This window comes from Jaculus jaculus, chromosome 1 (assembly GCF_020740685.1).
Source record: "Jaculus jaculus isolate mJacJac1 chromosome 1, mJacJac1.mat.Y.cur, whole genome shotgun sequence".
Classification (NCBI taxonomy): Eukaryota; Metazoa; Chordata; class Mammalia; order Rodentia; family Dipodidae; genus Jaculus; species Jaculus jaculus.
In genome coordinates this window covers 16,699,968-16,719,039 of record NC_059102.1, presented here as the reverse complement: position 1 = coordinate 16,719,039, position 19,072 = coordinate 16,699,968, and the positions used below count along the sequence as shown (strand labels likewise).

The 19,072-nt window shown below is 47.8% G+C and overlaps 1 protein-coding gene across 1 annotated transcript in view; it reads left to right on the top strand.

The window, feature by feature from the left end:
* Slc18a2 (solute carrier family 18 member A2) overlaps positions 1 to 18,782 on the top strand; it is a 46,354-nt gene extending 27,572 nt beyond the window's left edge. Inside the window, exons 10-15 of the mRNA XM_004659303.2 lie at positions 6,459 to 6,537; positions 6,716 to 6,767; positions 7,816 to 7,879; positions 9,421 to 9,540; positions 9,659 to 9,792; positions 16,807 to 18,782. Of these exons, the coding sequence (XP_004659360.1) occupies positions 6,459 to 6,537; positions 6,716 to 6,767; positions 7,816 to 7,879; positions 9,421 to 9,540; positions 9,659 to 9,792; positions 16,807 to 16,911 (554 nt within the window). The 3' untranslated portion in view covers positions 16,912 to 18,782. The remainder of the gene's footprint in view (positions 1 to 6,458; positions 6,538 to 6,715; positions 6,768 to 7,815; positions 7,880 to 9,420; positions 9,541 to 9,658; positions 9,793 to 16,806) is intronic.
* Positions 18,783 to 19,072: the final 290 nt, after the last annotated feature.

Sequence of the window (19,072 nt, the reverse complement as noted above, 5' to 3'; positions counted from 1 at the left end):
TGTGTGAGTGTGGCGTTCTCACCACTGTCCTCGTGTCCCGTGTGTGTGTGAGTGTGGTGTTCTCACCACTCTCCTCGTGTCCCGTGTGTGTGTGAGTGTGGTGTTCTCACCACTGTCCTCGTGTCCCGTGTGTGTGTGAGTGTGGTGTTCTCACCACTCTCCTCGTGTCCCGTGTGTGTGTGAGTGTGGTGTTCTCACCACTGTCCTCGTGTCCCGTGTGTGAGTGAGTGTGGTGTTCTCACCACTGTCCTCGTGTCCCGTGTGTGTGTGAGTGTGGTGTTCTCACCACTGTCCTCATGTCCCGTGTGTGTGTGAGTGTGGCGTTCTCACCACTGTCCTCGTGTCCCGTGTGTGTGTGAGTGTGGTGTTCTCACCACTGTCCTCGTGTCCCGTGTGTGAGTGAGTGTGGTGTTCTCACCACTGTCCTCGTGTCCCGTGTGTGTGTGAGTGTGGTGTTCTCACCACTGTCCTCGTGTCCCGTGTGTGTGTGTGTGGCGTTCTCACCACTGTCCTCGTGTCCCGTGTGTGTGAGTGAGTGTGGCGTTCTCACCACTGTCCTCGTGTCCCGTGTGTGTGTGAGTGTGGCGTTCTCACCACTGTCCTCGTGTCCCGTGTGTGTGTGAGTGTGGTGTTCTCACCACTCTCCTCGTGTCCCGTGTGTGTGTGAGTGTTGTGTTCTCACCACTGTCCTCGTGTCCCGTGTGTGTGTGAGTGTGGTGTTCTCACCCACTGTCCTCGTGTCCCGTGTGTGTGAGTGTGGCGTTCTCACCACTGTCCCCGTGTCCCGTGTGTGAGTGAGTGTGGCGTTCTCACCACTGTCCTCGTGTCCCGTGTGGGAGTGTGGTGTTCTCACCACTGTCCTCGTGTCCCGTGTGTGAGTGAGTGTGGCGTTCTCACCACTGTCCTCGTGTCCCGTGTGTGTGTGAGTGTGGCGTTCTCACCACTGTCCCCGTGTCCCGTGTGTGAGTGAGTGTGGCGTTCTCACCACTGTCCTCGTGTCCCGTGTGTGAGTGAGTGTGGCGTTCTCACCACTGTCCTCGTGTCCCGTGTGTGAGTGAGTGTGGCGTTCTCACCACTGTCCTCGTGTCCCGTGTGTGAGTGTGGCGTTCTCACCACTGTCCTCGTGTCCCGTGTGTGAGTGAGTGTGGTGTTCTCACCACTGTCCTCGTGTCCCGTGTGTGTGTGAGTGTGGCGTTCTCACCCACTGTCCTCGTGTCCCGTGTGTGTGTGAGTGTGGTGTTCTCACCACTGTCCTCGTGTCCCGTGTGTGAGTGTGGCGTTCTCACCACTGTCCTCGTGTCCCGTGTGTGTGTGAGTGTGGTGTTCTCACCACTGTCCTCGTGTCCCGTGTGTGTGTGAGTGTGGCGTTCTCACCCACTGTCCTCGTGTCCCGTGTGTGTGTGAGTGTGGTGTTCTCACCACTGTCCTCGTGTCCCGTGTGTGTGTGAGTGTGGCGTTCTCACCACTGTCCTCGTGTCCCGTGTGTGTGTGAGTGTGGCGTTCTCACCACTGTCCTCGTGTCCCGTGTGTGTGTGAGTGTGGCGTTCTCACCCACTGTCCTCGTGTCCCGTGTGTGTGTGAGTGTGGCGTTCTCACCCACTGTCCTCGTGTCCCGTGTGTGTGTGAGTGTGGCATTCTCACCCACTGTCCTCGTGTCCCGTGTGTGTGTGAGTGTGGCGTTCTCACCACTGTCCTCGTGTCCCGTGTGTGTGTGAGTGTGGCGTTCTCACCACTGTCCTCGTGTCCCGTGTGTGTGTGAGTGTGGCGTTCTCACCACTGTCCTCGTGTCCCGTGTGTGAGTGTGGTGTTCTCACCACTGTCCTCGTGTCCCGTGTGTGTGTGAGTGTGGCGTTCTCACCACTGTCCTCGTGTCCCGTGTGTGTGTGAGTGTGGCGTTCTCACCACTGTCCTCGTGTCCCGTGTGTGTGTGAGTGTGGCGTTCTCACCCACTGTCCTCGTGTCCCGTGTGTGAGTGAGTGTGGCGTTCTCACCCACTGTCCTCGTGTCCCGTGTGTGAGTGAGTGTGGCGTTCTCACCCACTGTCCTCGTGTCCCGTGTGTGAGTGAGTGTGGCGTTCTCACCCACTGTCCTCGTGTCCCGTGTGTGAGTGAGTGTGGCGTTCTCACCCACTGTCCTCGTGTCCCGTGTGTGTGTGAGTGTGGCGTTCTCACCACTGTCCTCGTGTCCCGTGTGTGTGTGAGTGTGGCATTCTCACCCACTGTCCTCGTGTCCCGTGTGTGAGTGAGTGTGGCGTTCTCACCCACTGTCCTCGTGTCCCGTGTGTGTGTGAGTGTGGCATTCTCACCCACTGTCCTCGTGTCCCGTGTGTGTGTGAGTGTGGCGTTCTCACCCACTGTCCTCGTGTCCCGTGTGTGAGTGAGTGTGGTGTTCTCACCACTGTCCTCGTGTCCCGTGTGTGAGTGAGTGTGGTGTTCTCACCACTGTCCTCGTGTCCCGTGTGGGAGGGTGGTGTTCTCACCACTGTCCTCGGGTCCCGTGTGTGTGTGAGTGTGGCATTCTCACCCACTGTCCTCGTGTCCCGTGTGTGTGTGAGTGTGGCGTTCTCACCACTGTCCTCGTGTCCCGTGTGTGTGTGAGTGTGGCGTTCTCACCACTGTCCTCGTGTCCCGTGTGTGAGTGTGGCGTTCTCACCACTGTCCTCGTGTCCCATGTGTGTGTGAGTGTGGCGTTCTCACCACTGTCCTCGTGTCCCGTGTGTGTGTGAGTGTGGCGTTCTCACCACTGTCCTCGTGTCCCGTGTGTGTGTGTGGCGTTCTCACCACTGTCCTCGTGTCCCGTGTGTGTGTGAGTGTGGCGTTCTCACCACTGTCCTCGTGTCCCGTGTGTGTGTGAGTGTGGCGTTCTCACCCACTGTCCTCGTGTCCCGTGTGTGAGTGAGTGTGGTGTTCTCACCACTGTCCTCGTGTCCCGTGTGTGTGTGAGTGTGGTGTTCTCACCACTGTCCCCGTGTCCCGTGTGTGTGTGAGTGTGGTGTTCTCACCCGCTGTCCTCGTGTCTCGTGTGTGAGTGAGTGTGGTGTTCTCACCACTGTCCTCGTGTCCCGTGTGTGAGTGAGTGTGGTGTTCTCACCACTGTCCTCGTGTCCCGTGTGTGTGTGAGTGTGGTGTTCTCACCCACTGTCCTCGTGTCCCGTGTGTGAGTGAGTGTGGTGTTCTCACCACTGTCCTCGTGTCCCGTGTGTGAGTGAGTGTGGTGTTCTCACCACTGTCCTCGTGTCCCATGTGTGAGTGAGTGTGGCGTTCTCACCACTGTCCTCGTTTCCCGTGTGTGAGTGAGTGTGGCGTTCTCACCACTGTCCTCGTGTCCCGTGTGTGTGTGAGTGTTGTGTTCTCACCACTGTCCTCGTGTCCCGTGTGTGTGTGAGTGTGGTGTTCTCACCACTGTCCTCGTGTCCCGTGTGTGTGTGAGTGTGGCGTTCTCACCCACTGTCCTCGTGTCCCGTGTGTGTGTGAGTGTGGTGTTCTCACCACTGTCCCCGTGTCCCGTGTGTGAGTGAGTGTGGTGTTCTTACCCGCTGTCCTCGTGTCCCGTGTGTGTGTGAGTGTGGTTCTCACCACTGTCCTCGTGTCCCGTGTGTGTGTGAGTGTGGTGTTCTCACCACTGTCCCCGTGTCCCGTGTGTGAGTGAGTGTGGTGTTCTTACCCGCTGTCCTCGTGTCCCGTGTGTGTGTGAGTGTGGTTCTCACCCGCTGTCCTCGTGTCCCGTGTGTGAGTGAGTGTGGTGTTCTTACCCGCTGTCCTCGTGTCCCGTGTGTGTGTGAGTGTGGCGTTCTCACCCGCTGTCCTCGTGTCCCGTGTGTGTGTGAGTGTGGTGTTCTCACCCACTGTCCTCGTGTCCCGTGTGTGTGTGAGTGTGGTGTTCTCACCCATGTCCTCGTGTCCCGTGTGTGTGTGAGTGTGGTGTTCTCACCACTGTCCTCGTGTCCCGTGTGTGTGTGAGTGTGGTGTTCTCACCACTGTCCTCGTGTCCCGTGTGTGTGTGAGTGTGGTGTTCTCACCACTGTCCTCGTGTCCCGTGTGTGTGTGAGTGTGGTATTGTAATCTAGTGTCCTTGTGTCCCGTGTGTTAGTGTGGTATTTAATCTGGTCCTTTGTGTCTCATGTGTGAGTGTGGTGTCCTATGTACAAACATGGTATCTACATGTAGACTGAAAAGAAGTGGCTGCTCAGTGGCTTCTGCTGGAGTTTCTCTGCATCCCTCTGGAGCCTCTTCCCAGGCTCTGGTCAGAAGCACTTGGTAGAGGTCATGTGGACCTGGCTGGGTCCTCTGTAAGCTTTATGAGCTTTATGGCTCATCTGTGAATCAAGCTTAAGTAGGTTTCTTTGATTTTCTGGTATAGCAGTGGCCACCATTAGGTTTTACTTCTTAAAAAAAATTATCTCTATTTAAAAATCAGATCTTGGGCTGGAGAGATGGCTTAGCGGTTAAGCGCTTGCCTGTGAAGCCTAAGGAGCCCGGTTCGAGGCTCGGTTCCCCAGGTCCCACATTAGCCAGATGCACAAGGGGGCGCACGCGTCTGGAGTTCGTTTGCAGAGGCTGGAAGCCCTGGCGCGCCCATTCTCTCTCTCTCCCTCTATCTGTCTTTCTCTTTGTGTCTGTCACTCTCAAATAAATTAAAAAAAAAAATTAAAAAAAAAATCAGATCTTATGCAAGAACTCAGTTCCGGCTTATCTAGAAAACACAACCTCCAGTACTGGAAATGCAGTTCCCCAGGGCCGCAGTGGGCCGGTGCGAGTGGCAGTTGTGTCACACGGGATCCGGGCCCTGGCGTCCCACAGAACCCTTCTCCCTTTCTCCAGTTTCCTTCCATGTTGCTTCTACGATCCCGAGCCCGGGTGGCACTGGCTTGCTGTCTTGCTGCTCTGTTCCTCACAGTGTGCTTGCTTCCTTCACTCCTGCCTCCGTGGCCCTTGTTTCTGTTGACCTGCATGATTTCTCCCACCCAGACTCACCTGGTCTCTAGAGCTTGAGAAGTTGGCCACGAGTGAGGTCAGGTTTAAATACCATCCACTTGGGAGCATTCAGCCAGCTGCAGGTTTGAGGTTCCCAGAACACAGTGCTTTTGTTATGTTCTCAGCAAGGCCTTGTCACACAGTTCAAATATCCGTTCCTTGAAAGACATGTTCCATGGTGACAAGATCCATATTGTCATTGTGACTGCTGTGGGCAGGCTTTGGGCCAGGCACATGGCTGTCAGGTAATGTTTGCTGAATTACACTGAACAATTATTTGGTCTCTGCATATTGCTAGGTGTGATAGAAATGAGCGCCTGGAACATGAAAGGAGATTGCTTTCTGCTGTTTCCCAGGACCCTGGGTGTGGCATGAATTGGGTTGAGTTGTTCACAGATCCTGTCCTATTTAAGTTTCTGTGGTGGTGGAGGCTCACCTTGTCCCAGGGTTTGATGGCTTCCATTGGTGCTTTAGCCTTAAAAAGACGTGACAGCACCCGTTCATCTGTGACCTTGCCAGAGCAGCATTGTGAATGTAGCGGGCATCTGCTGGCCATCTATACACAGCCAGAATATGCACTCATGGTTGAGAACGAGGCAGCTTTTACCTCTTGTGGGAAAGGCTCGGAAGCAAGTCCCAGGTATCTGATTTCAAGAATCTACACTGAGTTCATTAAGAGGTTGAAAAGCAGTCTCTTATCATGAGATTATCTTCGTGATGGACAATACAGTTGAGGTGGACAGTTCTTGTGTCCATGTCTGGCTAGGGCTTTTCCTATTCAATGTGGGACCATGTTGAGGGCAACTTCTGCTCCCCCACAGTGCAAGGTCCCTCCCCTAGGGAAGCCTTGGCCATGAAGTGTTAGTCCTCTACAATTTCATCACGAAAAATGACCAAACGGACATTTTTATTAAACTTGAAGAAAAGTCATAAAGTTAATTGAGAAAAGCAGAATACACAGTAGGCACAGCCTAATTCCATTTATGTGCGCAAAACCTTATGTGCATGCGTGCACACACGTATAAACCTGTAAGGGAAAGTAATTGTGTTGCGTGCTGGGTCCTGGATAGTTTTCACGGCTCTTTTTGTTTGATCCGTTTCCCCTAATTCTGTCAATGCCTGAGCCCTACTTGTATCCTGGGGTACAGAGGGGAGGAGGACATGTCTGGCACATATGGATGGCCACTGCTAGGCTCCCAACAGTCGGGACCTGTCTGTATCGGTCCATGGGTAATGCTGCCATCAGACGAAGGTGGGAGGGAGATGCAGTCCTCGATAGAGAAATGGTTTCCATTTCTGGCATGTCTCGGCAGCCATCCGGGAAGGATAAGCCGTGTGGGGTCCAGACCAGGCCGGATATTAGCTGCTTGGGTGCAGGCCACGGGCTTCATCTCAGCTGCTTGAATCAACTCTGTGCTGTCTGTGGTTATTAGTTCTCTGACGTGCTGTCAGTACTGATAAGGTGTCCTTTTCATAAATTCACAGGCGTCGCTTTCTTGCCAGCGAGCATCTCTTATCTCATTGGAACCAATATTTTTGGGATACTTGCACACAAAATGGGGAGGTAAGATTAAATGAAAATAGCATTCACCCTGTGAATCCCAAGTGAACGTGATTCTCTGAAGAAATTTGAAGTGTTTCTGCTTTAGCTGTTACAAGGAATTGTTTGGATTACATTGACAAGGCAGTCTGGGGAAAACACCCCAAGTGGTCATTTATTGATGAGCTTTTTCTCCCTGTAGGTGGCTCTGTGCACTTCTGGGGATGATAATTGTTGGAATCAGCATTATATGTGTGAGTAGAAGATGGTGTTTGACAAACAGGGCCATCTGAGATTGAAACTTGAGCTTGGGGCAAGAACTAGCAGGCAACATGTTACAGCAGTTTGTTAATACTTAGTTTTATTGTATTTTTCATTATATTCCCATTTTTTTTTCAAGGTAGGGCTTCACTCTAGTCCAGGCTGATCTAGAATTTACTCTGTATTCTCAGGGTGGATTCGAACTCACGGCAATCCTCCTACCTCTGCCTCCCCAAGTGCTGGGATTAAAGGCGTGGGCCACCACATCTGGCTTGTTATCATTTTAATGGGATGTATCTTTAACACATTTGGAGAAAATTCTTCAGTGGGTATTTTAATTTAATTTTGGGGGGCATTTTAATTTTATGTCAAGCATTATTTAAGGTGTTTTATTGCAAACTTACTAAGTTGTTTTACTTATCATCTTACTCTTAATTTTACTTTCATAATTTTTTTTTTAGACAGGGTCTCCTTATGTAGCCAGTCTGACCTCAAACTCATGATAATCCCCTTGCCTCATTCTCTCAAATGCTGGGATTATAGTCATGAACCACCACACCCAGATCCACCATTATATTAAAGTGTCTTAAACTATTATGGCCACTATCCTGAATAAGATGTCTATAGAGAATAAACATCTTCTAATTGCCAATAACTCCCAGTGGCCAATGTTCTCCCAGTACAGCCATCTTCCCATGACTAGGCTTTCACAGGTAGCATGATGAATTTTCATGATAGTCTGCCTACTCATCTTAAGCTTGGATTTATAAATCTGTTTGTTTGTTCATTCATTTACTTATTTTGTGGTACTGAGGACTGACCTCAGCGCCTCATGCACACTACCTCTGAGGTATATTCCCAACTCAGGCTTTCACTTGCAAAGGTCAGGATAGCAACCCTCTTCCTTCCTCTTGCTCCTGGTTTTGTTTCAGGAGGGAATAGGCACACCAGACCCCGAGAAAATACTTTTAAGACTTTTTCAAGATTACTTAAGAGTTGGCTACCTTGTTGTTTTAGCATAATACTTGTTTCTGCTTTCAGATTCCTTTTGCAAAAAACATTTATGGACTCATCGCTCCCAACTTTGGAGTCGGTTTTGCGATTGGTAAGCCACAGGGATCCTGTGCTTCCCTTGGAATTGCGTTTGCTGTGGGGGAGGTTTTCCCCCTCTGGGAGACCGAGTAGACTCTGGTTATACAGCCCAGAAGCTTGAGTGGAGACTACAGTTGGCTTAGCTCAGTGACAGCCGTAGCCCAGGCAAATGAAGATACTGTGTCCAAGTGCAGGTGCTTATGTCCTGATGTCCTGAAAAGCAGTTTTAGAGGGGCCGATGTTACAGGGGCACAATGGGGCTTCATTTCTATGCTTTGACGGACACAAGCTCCCTCTATTGTAGCACATTTCCTTAGAATCAATTCTGCAAGCAGCACGTTTCAGCTGCAGATAGGGACAAAGACTTTGCCTGTGCTTTTTACAGGGGTTCGTGAAGAAAAAGACTGGTGTGGTGCAGGGCCGCACAAACAGAGGAAAATAACATGTTGGGGAAATTCTCACTTATAAGTACCAACTGATCATAATAAAAGTAAAGGCCAAATGTGTCACGCCACACAGCCAGGCAATTGATTGGGGGATAACAGTGGAAGGAATGAACAAAGCCCTTTATGACCTGAGCCAAGGTTGGGCTGCCTGGTATCTGTGTGTCCCCTCATGACATTCAGCCATCCATTGTCATTCAACTCTTTGCTTCATATCTTAGTCTTGTTCACCTCTTTCTCCCCAGCATCCTGCATGGATTAGACGTTCAATGAACGCAATCTAAGTGAAACTTCTCTCACTGCCTGTTGCTCTGTTAACACTTAAGCATGTGTGTTCACGGGCAGCCAGTCACTGATCATATGAAATCACTCCATTTTAGAGAGGATAGAAACAGTACCCAGGTGTTAAGCATGACCAGACACACTCAGCTAGAGATCTGAACCCACAACTCTGAATACTCTCTTATTTTTCTGTTCTCTGTCCCACTGTTCAAGAGATCAGAGATTGTCAGATTGGTAGTCTGTGTTGGCTTTTAGCAAACCAAATGAGGCAGCCTCTGGGGCTTTGGCTTTCTCAGTGTAAGACTCTTGGAGTTCTGGTACCTTCTGTATCTCCTCAGCAGTTTCCAGCTTGGCAGTGCTCATGGCCTAAGGCCTAGCGTGGGGCACGGATGGGAACGGGTGAAATTGTGTGCATGTGCCAAGTGGCAAGGGACGAGTGACAGAGAAAACGATGATGGGCGAGGTCAGCACTGAGCGGAAGTAGGCCAGGTGGCAGTAGATTGCAGCTTGCTGGGTCTAGAAAATGGAAAAGGGAGTCACCAGAAGACTGGGCGCCCAAGGAAGGGGACATTCCCACAGCAGAGGGCAAGGGAGACATGGCGGAGTTAGCAAGTGGTGGTCTAACAAGAACAGAGTCCTGGGTTCCATTCCTGCCACAGCCCTTGAACCCACTGTCCTTGGGGAGTTTTGCTGTCAGGGAGCCTGCCACAAGACTTGTAGGTGACAGTGATGGGCGGAAAAGAGCTGGCAGACTTGTGAGCGTGGAATGTCCAGCCCGTTTTGGGTTCAGATTCCTTTTCCCACACATTGAGTTCCCCGCTGTCCACAGGAATGGTGGATTCTTCAATGATGCCCATCATGGGCTACCTTGTGGACCTGCGCCACGTGTCCGTCTACGGGAGTGTGTATGCCATCGCGGATGTGGCCTTTTGCATGGGGTACGCGATTGGTAAGAAAGTCAGCTTTCCCCTCAATATGGGACAAATACTACCTCCTGGAATATTGAAATCTGCATTTTCTGTCAACAAGACATTTGTAGAGAGTTCTAATTCTCTATTTCCTCAAAGGTCCTTCTGCTGGCGGTGCCATTGCAAAGGCAATTGGCTTTCCATGGCTCATGACAATTATTGGGATAATTGATATTATTTTTGCTCCGCTCTGCTTTTTTCTTCGAAGTCCACCTGCCAAAGAAGAAAAAATGGTAAGAAAATATTTTTTAAATATTATTTTGTGCATGTAGACAGGTGTGTGTTTGGGGCGGGGCATGTGTGTACCATGGCAACTGTCTGGAGGTCAGAGGACAATGATACCGGGTCTTTCTTATTCACTGCTGTGGATGCCAGACTCGCTGGCCTGGGAGCTTTGGGATTCTCCTGCCTCTGCCTCTCACTGCTGTAGGTTTGCTGAGATTAGACACGTGTGCTGCTTGTATCTGGCTTTATGTGGGTTCTGGGGATCTGAACAAGAGTATTTGGGCTTGCCGTCTCCTCAGCCCCCAAGAAAGCGAATCTTGTGTGCACCCTGCTGCACACACTCCGAGGCACGCATGTAGCACTGTTTAATTTAGATCTTCATAGCCACAGGCAGGTTATAGAAAACAAACTGTCCCTCTTTGGAAGAAGCTCAAATTATGAGTTCTAAATTTGAAGCTTGAAATATCTGAGTTTTTTACCTTCTAAGGTATTTCTCCAACATAAAGAGCTCAGAGTTCCAATCATTTTCATTCTAGATAGTGAGGCAGCTAGTCTTTTGAGTGTCAAATGCTGAGAATTTTTTTTTAAGTGCCCAGTGTTCAGAGGAGAAAGCTTGTGGACTGAGGACTGGGAAGATGCAGGGAAGTGGTGGTTTTGTGTTCATGGACAAATCTCAGGCTCCTCTGTGATGCTCTTTTGGAGTGCATTGGAAGCACAGTCTGCAGAGCTTCACCACCCTGGTAATATGATTGAACCTCGGGCTTCATGCTTGTTAGACCAGTGGTCCCCAGCCCTCTCTACTTTTTTGCATCTTTAGACAGGGTCTCACTAAGTTGCTCGCCTTGAACCCACCTCTGGAATAGGTAGGTGTACCAGCTTTGCCATCAGGCTTGGCTCAGAAGTGCTGACAGTTGAGTGGATCTTAGTGCTTTGGGATTTCCTAAACTGCCTTTTTTGAAAAAAAAAAAAATATATATATATATATACACACACACACACACACAAACAGAGAGAGAAGAAAGACAAAGAGAATTGAAGTGCCAGGGCCTCAGCCACTACAAACTAATTCCAGATGCATGCACAACTTTGTACGTCTGGCTCTGTGTGGGACTGAATTCAGGTCCTTAGACTCTAAAGGGAAGCACCTCAACCACAGAGCCATTTCTCCAGCCCTGAACTGCCTTTTGATGGGTTTTTCCCAATAGTAGATTTAAAGCAGAACCTAAATCTAGGTTATATTTAGTCTGTTTGTCTGAAGCATTTTTTTTTTACATCCATCAGTTCATTCACCATATCTTAAAAACACTCCAAGCTCTGGCTTCTGGCCTTGTGCCTGAATCTGATGGGAATGGACGCGGGAGTTGAGTTTCTCACGGCCCGCTGGACTCCTAGGAAAGGAGCCGAGGCTGTGGAGATCCTTTAGTCCATGTCCTCTCTTTTCTTTCCCATTGCTGCACGTGTCTCCAGCTCTGTCCCCATAAGGACCTCCTGTTTTCCAGCCTGCTTGTGCCATCCTGATTCCACCTTTATTTGGCTGAGCACAGAACCTCGGGGGGGGGGGGGGGGGGGCGAGGACGTAACAAAGCGCTGGAGTGCTGTCCCTTTGTTGCCATATTAATTTGACTAAAGATGAATGGTTATTTCCCAACCCTTTTTGATCAAAGAAATCAAATCACTTGCAAGTGCTTCTGTCACCAAGGAGACTATTCAAGACTCTTGGGAGTGGTGTAGGGCTGGCATGGGCCTGGGAACAGGGCTGTGCAATTGTTTTCCTCTGTTGCATGGGAAACGATAGCATGAGCCTCACGGGCTTACAAGGGTTAGAAGACTTTCACGTGGGCTCAGTAAATGGGTTACTGCCTCCACTGCTACCCACCCACCCTTCCTACTTTATCCAGAGCTCCTACTCACCCAGAAAGCTTAGTCTAGTCCATCCAGGAATACACAAAAAAATGGTTCCCTTCTTTTGCTATCTGGACTCTTAGTTGTTGGCTGGGCATATGATATCCCTTTTGACAAGGCAGCAGACGTTAGTGGCTGTTGTTATCTGTCTGGGGACAACGGCATGAGCTAGTGGAGGAAATGAATGAGGTCCGAAGACTAGCTGGGGTGGGAGTGGGGCGATTCTTGTCCAGCCAGCCACCATGTTCTGCACAATGATGGCAGAGGCGAGGCTCAGTGCCTTCTCCTTTTTCCTTTTAAACCAGTGCTTTCCTTCATTAAACATACTGAAGGAAGTAGATGAGACACTCCTGAAAGGCAAAGCAGGAAGAATTACAGGTCTCCCATCCAAGTACTAACCAGGCCCGACCTAAAACAAATCGAACATGGCTCAGGGAAATTCATGGGAAGAGGGGGCGGAAAGACTTTTAGAGCCACAAGCTGGGATATTACGCACAGAGACATCGCCTCTTCCCCATAACCGATGGGTACCCCAACAATGTATGACCCTCCATCCCCATGGGGATAACCAGCATCCCCAACAAGGAGGGTCCCTTCAGGGGGGCATGGGTGATGGTAAGGATGGTACCAGCAAGTGCTGTTTACATACTGAGTGTGTCCATAATTAATTAAAAAAAAAAAAACTACAGGTCTCCAGAAAGGCTGCTTTCTGAAAAATGTCACAATCTTTAGTAAGTGCCTAGCAAGACAAATCATTAAAATTTTGCGATGTGCATTTTATTGCCCATAATTGGAGGATGCCATTTGACTGGCATAATGGTAACATTTGAGGGTGGCAAGCGGCAGCTGCTGCCTTCTCATTGTGCAAACAGGGCAGGAAGAAAGTGGTGGAGGCTGATAGCACCTAATGATAATGGTATGCAGACAGCGTGTGCCACTGAGGAGAAAACTGATCATCAGCCACTTGAGAAAGCCCACTGTACTCAAGTGCTGGCATGTAGCATTAGCAGTCACCAAAATGCAGGGGACAAGCAGTGCCAGGAGAAGGTATTCCACCCGGAGCAAAGAATTCTTTCATTAAGCAACCTCCCAGTAACAAGGTGTTTGCCCTGAAGCTGGCTGATATTGACAGAAGCTATGGTGTTTTCATGGATCCCAACTCACAGAATCACGAATGGGTTTGTGAGCACTTGAGTTTTCCTACCATTTGGATTTCTGCTCTTTTTATTTTTATTTTTTAATGATCAGTATTGTAGATGCAGGTGGAGAAGAAAACAACTCCTTGTCACTCAAGCCTGCAAGTGTAAGCCTGTATCCACAGTCAGTGGAGGACAACTGCAGTGATCAGACAGTGTGACAGGGCAAGCTGGATCTCTTAACATATCCAGCTGAGATGAGCAGAGTTCTGATGATAATTCAGGTGAAAGGATTATTTTACAGTAGGATACATTTCTCAGCCTTATTTTTATTCTTGAAGCTTTAAACCTTTGCCATGGCAGGAAAGGAGGTTTCCTGAGGAGGGTGGTCCCCTTAACTGGATGGCCCTTATAAGGTCCTTCTAATCTGGTTCCTGGATGTAGCGGACTGGGCAAGGATGAGGGCAGCTGGTGGCAGAGAACACATTCAGCAGACTGTGATCCACACGGAGACATTTGTCCCTTTTCTGGTACTTACATGGTGGATGCAAAGCCACTGTTTTTTTGTTTGTTTGTTTGTTTTCTTTCCCAGGCTAACCACCTTGGAACTATATAGCCAAGGACACTGTAAACTTCTGATCCCCCCGCTTCTACTGTCGGAGTTCTGGGATTACAGGTGTGCACCACCACACCCACGTTAGGTGGTGCTGGGGATGGAGCCCAGGGCTTCATACATGCTAGCCAAGCAGTCTAACTGAGCTACATTCCCGGTCCCAATTGCTATTTTCCCAGTTTTGTTAAAACAGATTTAAGCTTTTCTGTTCGGGCCCATGCCTATCTTTGTTACCCTTACCCTGTTTCACCATCCAGTGTTCCGTGTGTATTACTTTCCCACCTCATGTGGTTGGATGTGCTTTTATCACCTTGTGGGCTGCACTACAAATTCAATGCCAACCCCTACCTTCTCTTTTCATTTGAAAGGTGAACCCATTTTCCTCTTGCAGCAAAGTGTGGAATGCTGACTTAAATTCCTTGCCTACTTCATGGGCCGCAAGGCACTTGCTTTACCCACTTGATGTTGTTTGTGCCCGTCTTTTCATGGTGCCATTGAAATATTACACACCATCTGTCTTGTTTAAACATATATGACCATTTTTTAAAGGCACAACTATTGACCAATTACCCTATCAAGACAGGTACCAAAGCTAGCAAGCTAGGTTGTAAAGACCATGAAGCTGTCCTCTTAAACACCCAGGCTGTTGAGTTTGGCTGAATTGATAAATTATCATCATCTGTGTCCGCATAGATGACTGAACTTTCCTGAAGTGCAGTTTTTGCTGAGTCCATATTGTATACCCACTCCTAGGTCCAAGGGTCCTTCAGATGACTCAGCAGTTACCTACCATGAACTACGACTAGCTACCTTCTCATTGCTGGGACAAAGCACCTGACGGGAGGCATGTTGTTTTCTTTGGCTTACACTCAAGGGGAGCTCCACGATGGCAGGTTTAGAAAGAGTGGCATGAAAGAGGCTGGTCATCGCCTCTGCCACAGTAGGTGGAAACAGCAACAGGACAGTGAGCTGAGTTCCAGCAGGGAACGGTGAGGGGCACTGTAACAACCCAAAGCCCACACCCAACAACACGGCTCCCCCAGCAAGGCTTTAATTTGCAAATTGTCTTTAGCTGGGGATCCAGGGTTTAGAACACATGAGTTTATGGGGGACACATAATTCGAGCCACCACAATTACATATTCAAATGTAATGGGTGAATCGAAAGATGAAGGCAGTTGTGAATAAGGGAGAGACAGCCCTTTTCCAAGGTGTCCTTTCTGCCAGTGGGCCAATAAGGGTCAGGGGCAGTGCCCGGTGTCCCTGCTGTGGGGAGGAGGTTCCAACAGGCATCTCACACTGCCTCCGGATCAGGTAGGTCTTGGCTGGCCACACTGGCTTATTGTTTCGCTTAGTGTTCTGTTGACTGAACATTTCACCGGCCTTGCTGCGTCCATCCTTTTAGTTTTCAGTGCTCACTTCAGCTCCACCTCCTCTGCAGACTGCTGCCACTTAGCTCACAGTAGCCTCCACTACGACCTGCCTTTTACCAGTGCAGATGCTGAGTAAGAGCTCCGGGGCAAGAGCGTACACCCAGCAGGTGCCCCAGAAGCTCGTGTCAGGGAGATGACTACTTTGAGTCTTACAAAGTGCTCTCAAGTAGGGTAGGGTTTCTTGATGCTGCTCGCAGCCCTGTCAGGTGAAGGCAGGAATTTCACTTTAACCTGCTCCACTCTACCTCCACTGTGATCTTTCCTTGAGAATCCCCAACGTGGGGAGATAACATTTAACTATCAGGTTAAGACTGTAACAAAGGGAGAAAGGTCCAGGTGTACCATGATATCTATTGCTCCAATTATTTTAGAAATGGAACTCCTTATTAAATAAAAGTATCTATTCACTTAACAAGCAGCATAATTGGAAAGAAAGTTAAGTCTGAGGCTGGCAATCTGAGCTAGCAGCCTGATTCAGGTCAAGGAAGTCCTTATCGTCACATGTCACACAGCAGGTCATTTGAGAATTTCTTGAGAAATGATAAAAAAAAAAGGTTAATAAAGTACAGTCTTATCACATCTGCAGGATAAGAGCTGACAGTAAAAACTAACAGACACCGAGACAGATTACATCAGGTCAGTATCAGAAACATTTTAATCCATTCGGATTCTCAGAGTGCACAGAAGAGAACTGGGGAATGGGTTGTATGTGGGACGAACAATGCCAAGACCTAGCTGATGAGGAGTTCATTTGAGTTACACGCGCTGACGCTGTCACAGAGTGTTACCAGAGTGGACTCTGGGGCTGTCTTTGTTTCCCTTTGCCACATTCTAGTTATACGTATGAGTTCTACATCTGTGGATTCAATCAATTTGGACTCAAAGTGTGTGGGGAAAATATCTGCACCAATAGGTTACAGATTAACATTCCCCACATGGCATTTTATAGTAAGTAATCTAGAGCCAATATGAAATATACCCGGGAATCAATATATTATATGCAAATGGTGTGCTATAAATTGTTTGGTGACTGTGGGTGTTGCAGATGTAACTGTCTGAGGACACAGAGGGACAGCTATGTATCCCTTGGTCAAGTTCTTTCCCCCGTGCCTGTCCTCTCAATTTACCACACAGGCTTAGAGCAAAGTTAAGGTGTGTAGCATGCCCCTGACACAGTAAGTCAGTTGTAGTATCGGGCTTCTGCTTGGACCTGCACTTTCAGGAAGCATAATCGTTGCAGGTGCTTGTTAGTTAAGGATGCTTGGAAAGCAAAGCATCACTTTTATTTTTAACTCGCTTTTGTGTTAATTTTCTGTAACAATAAAAGAAGCCACCAGACTTTCATGTTCTTTAGAAACAGAACACTATGCTAGAGGACAGCCAGGATCTGGGAGGAGGGTGACCAAGAGGGCATCTTTGTGAACAAAGCTGTGGGATGTCTGGCCTAGGAAGATATCTAAGGGGCCATGGTGATGTGGTCTTAAAACATTGTAAAGGCTCCATGTCGGCGGCCCACAGCAGAGCCAGGGCCGTGAGTGGAAATAATGGAGTGGGCTGTAGTGCAGACTTCCTACGTTTCCAGTAAGCATCCTGCTGTAAGTCTATAAATAGAAGTTGGAGGGTCTGACCTACAAACCCCTCACCCCACTTACAAGATTCTCAGCAGCACTTTTAAAAACTAACCTACCTACTATTGCTTCACAAAAATAGATGTTTGCCCCCAACAGGTACAATGAAGACATCACAGAAATGGCTCCACCTCTGGCTATAGCTTTCACTTCTGGAGAATGCCAGAGCTCTTAGGTCAGGACCTGGTGACTGATCCAAATCACTGGTTAACAGAGGATAATGATACCAGTAACCCTTAAAAGCAGCAAGTTGAAACCATTTTAGCTTTATGGAAAAGGAGCTAATCAACTTGCAATTTGATCTTTTCCAGGCTATTCTCATGGATCACAACTGCCCCATTAAAACAAAAATGTATACCCAGAATAATGTCCAGTCATATCCAATTGGTGAAGAGGAGGAGTCTGAAAGTGACTGAGCCCCGCTGCAGTCATCCAGGTGTTTAACGTATAGAAGTGTTTCCAGTGCAGTGACTCGTGTGCCGAGCTTAGTCACGCCATCCATCCCTGGCAGAGAGTAAAACAACCAAAGGTGATTCTTTCTTTTTCATGGTCATGGTCGACTGCCAACAGCCTTATAAAGAAAAAGCGGCTTTTCTAGGGGTTTGTATAAACAGTGTTGAAAACTTTATTTTATGTATTTGATTTTATTAAATATTATACAATATATTTTGACGAAATAGGTATATTGTAAATGTATAAATATCTGAATCCAAATCAAATATAATTTTTTAACTTACATTCGCAAACACTTGGACAAAAAAAAATCATATTTTTTCTGAATACTGGTAATGAGTGTTTAAAAGCACACATTATCCGAGACTCTCCCAACAATGAGAAACTAGAAGTCTGCAAAAAAGAAATCATGGAAGACAGTGTGTTATATGGCAACACTGAATGGCAGTTATTTACCTTGTATGGGAATCAATGTAATTATGAGTTAAAAGCTAGTTATCTCAGGTGCAGAGGACAAGAAATTAAGTCAGCCACCTTTTGAACTTACTCACTAGCCTTCGCTGGCATTCGTTTCCTATATAAATAACCACCACCGGAATAGAGATGGTTGTAAACTTGCTGAGTCATGTGGTTGGCTGCAAACATTGAAGCCAAAGGGAAACATGGTGAAGCAAAGAGAAGCTTTCCCTTTATGATGTACACTTGCCTGTCTTCCTGAGTGAAAATGGAGGGTAGATTCCTTAGGCTGTTTTAAGCAGGGTAAGGTTTAACAACACCTAGTTCATGATTAATAAAAAGAAACTTACAAGGCTAGTAAGCTGCTAGAACTTGAAAAATCAGAATATTGAATCTTTTACCTGCCTGCAAGTCATCCAAGTGTTTTTCTAGGGCATCTATTAATTTTGAATCATCTGAAGCTATTATTTTCTAGATTCCTGAGTTCACATCAGTGTGGAAATGAATTTTGAACAAAGATGAAAGAATGAAATTGTGTCTAACATGGTTATGTTAGGAAAACATAAATAGGGTGGTCAGGATGCATCCCTTTTCCAAGCAGGAAAGAAAATCAAGCATCTAAAAACGTGTTTGTGTATCATCTTGTGTGCTGGGTAGTGTAACTTTTCTAAGCATGAAGTCACCGATGTCTTTTCAGTGTGCCGCAAACGCTATTAGTGAACAATGTCAGTCTGCACTGCGTTGCATGAAATTTGACTGGAATGTGAACACAGTGTGGAGCAGGACTCCAGTAGTTCTGGTTAATCCTGCAGTTCTGTCGTCACAAAAAACACCTGCCAGTTTGTGAAACCATGTTTGTGTTAACTTGGACATCAAGAAGCAAAGGACTTGGAACAAAGACTCCTCGACCTTACTGACGATTACATGTTTCTAGGAAGGTGGCTAAGCCTTTTATTTATTTATTTATTTTGCTTTCTGAAGCTTTTCTGTGGGACTTAGGTGACTAGAAAGCCGGTTTCCAAGTGCAACGTTGGAGGGAAACAGGCTTCCTTCTCACTGGACCACTGAAGTTATGCGGGTCCGGCTTTGGAAGATGATTCTGCAGGAACTCTTAAAAGGCTGAAAGGGAAAGGCAGCCTGAACAAAGAATGTGGTACAAACTGGTTCTCTCAGAGAGCTTGTGGTTTTCTCTGCCCACAGTACTACATAACTTATTCCTATTTTATTTTTGCCTTTAAGGCCTCAGCTTCTGTAAGAATGAGTGGCTAAGACAGGCCTTCTACTGATCTCTTAGAGTAAAGAGAGAGGAATTCTTCAGAACTGTTTAGGGAGCAAAAGATGAATTGTATCTGAAGGGGAAATATCGTGGGCATGCAGGACTGTGAAAATAGTTTTTTTTTTTTTTAATATAGTGCATGTATCAAAACAAAGACAAATCACTCTCTGAACATTTTTTAGGACAGGTGGCTTTTCTGTCTGCACTGTGAACACGGATACCCAAGCCTTGGTGAGGTGGCTGAGTGTTCAGCTCTCGTTATGTGGCTGGGCGTCTCTGTACTAGTCACATTTTAGCTAGTTTACGTAATAAATCTCCTTGAATGCTGTGCTGTGCCTGCCTGTGTTATTTCATAAACCAATATTGTCGTTGGAATAAAATAAGGTACAATA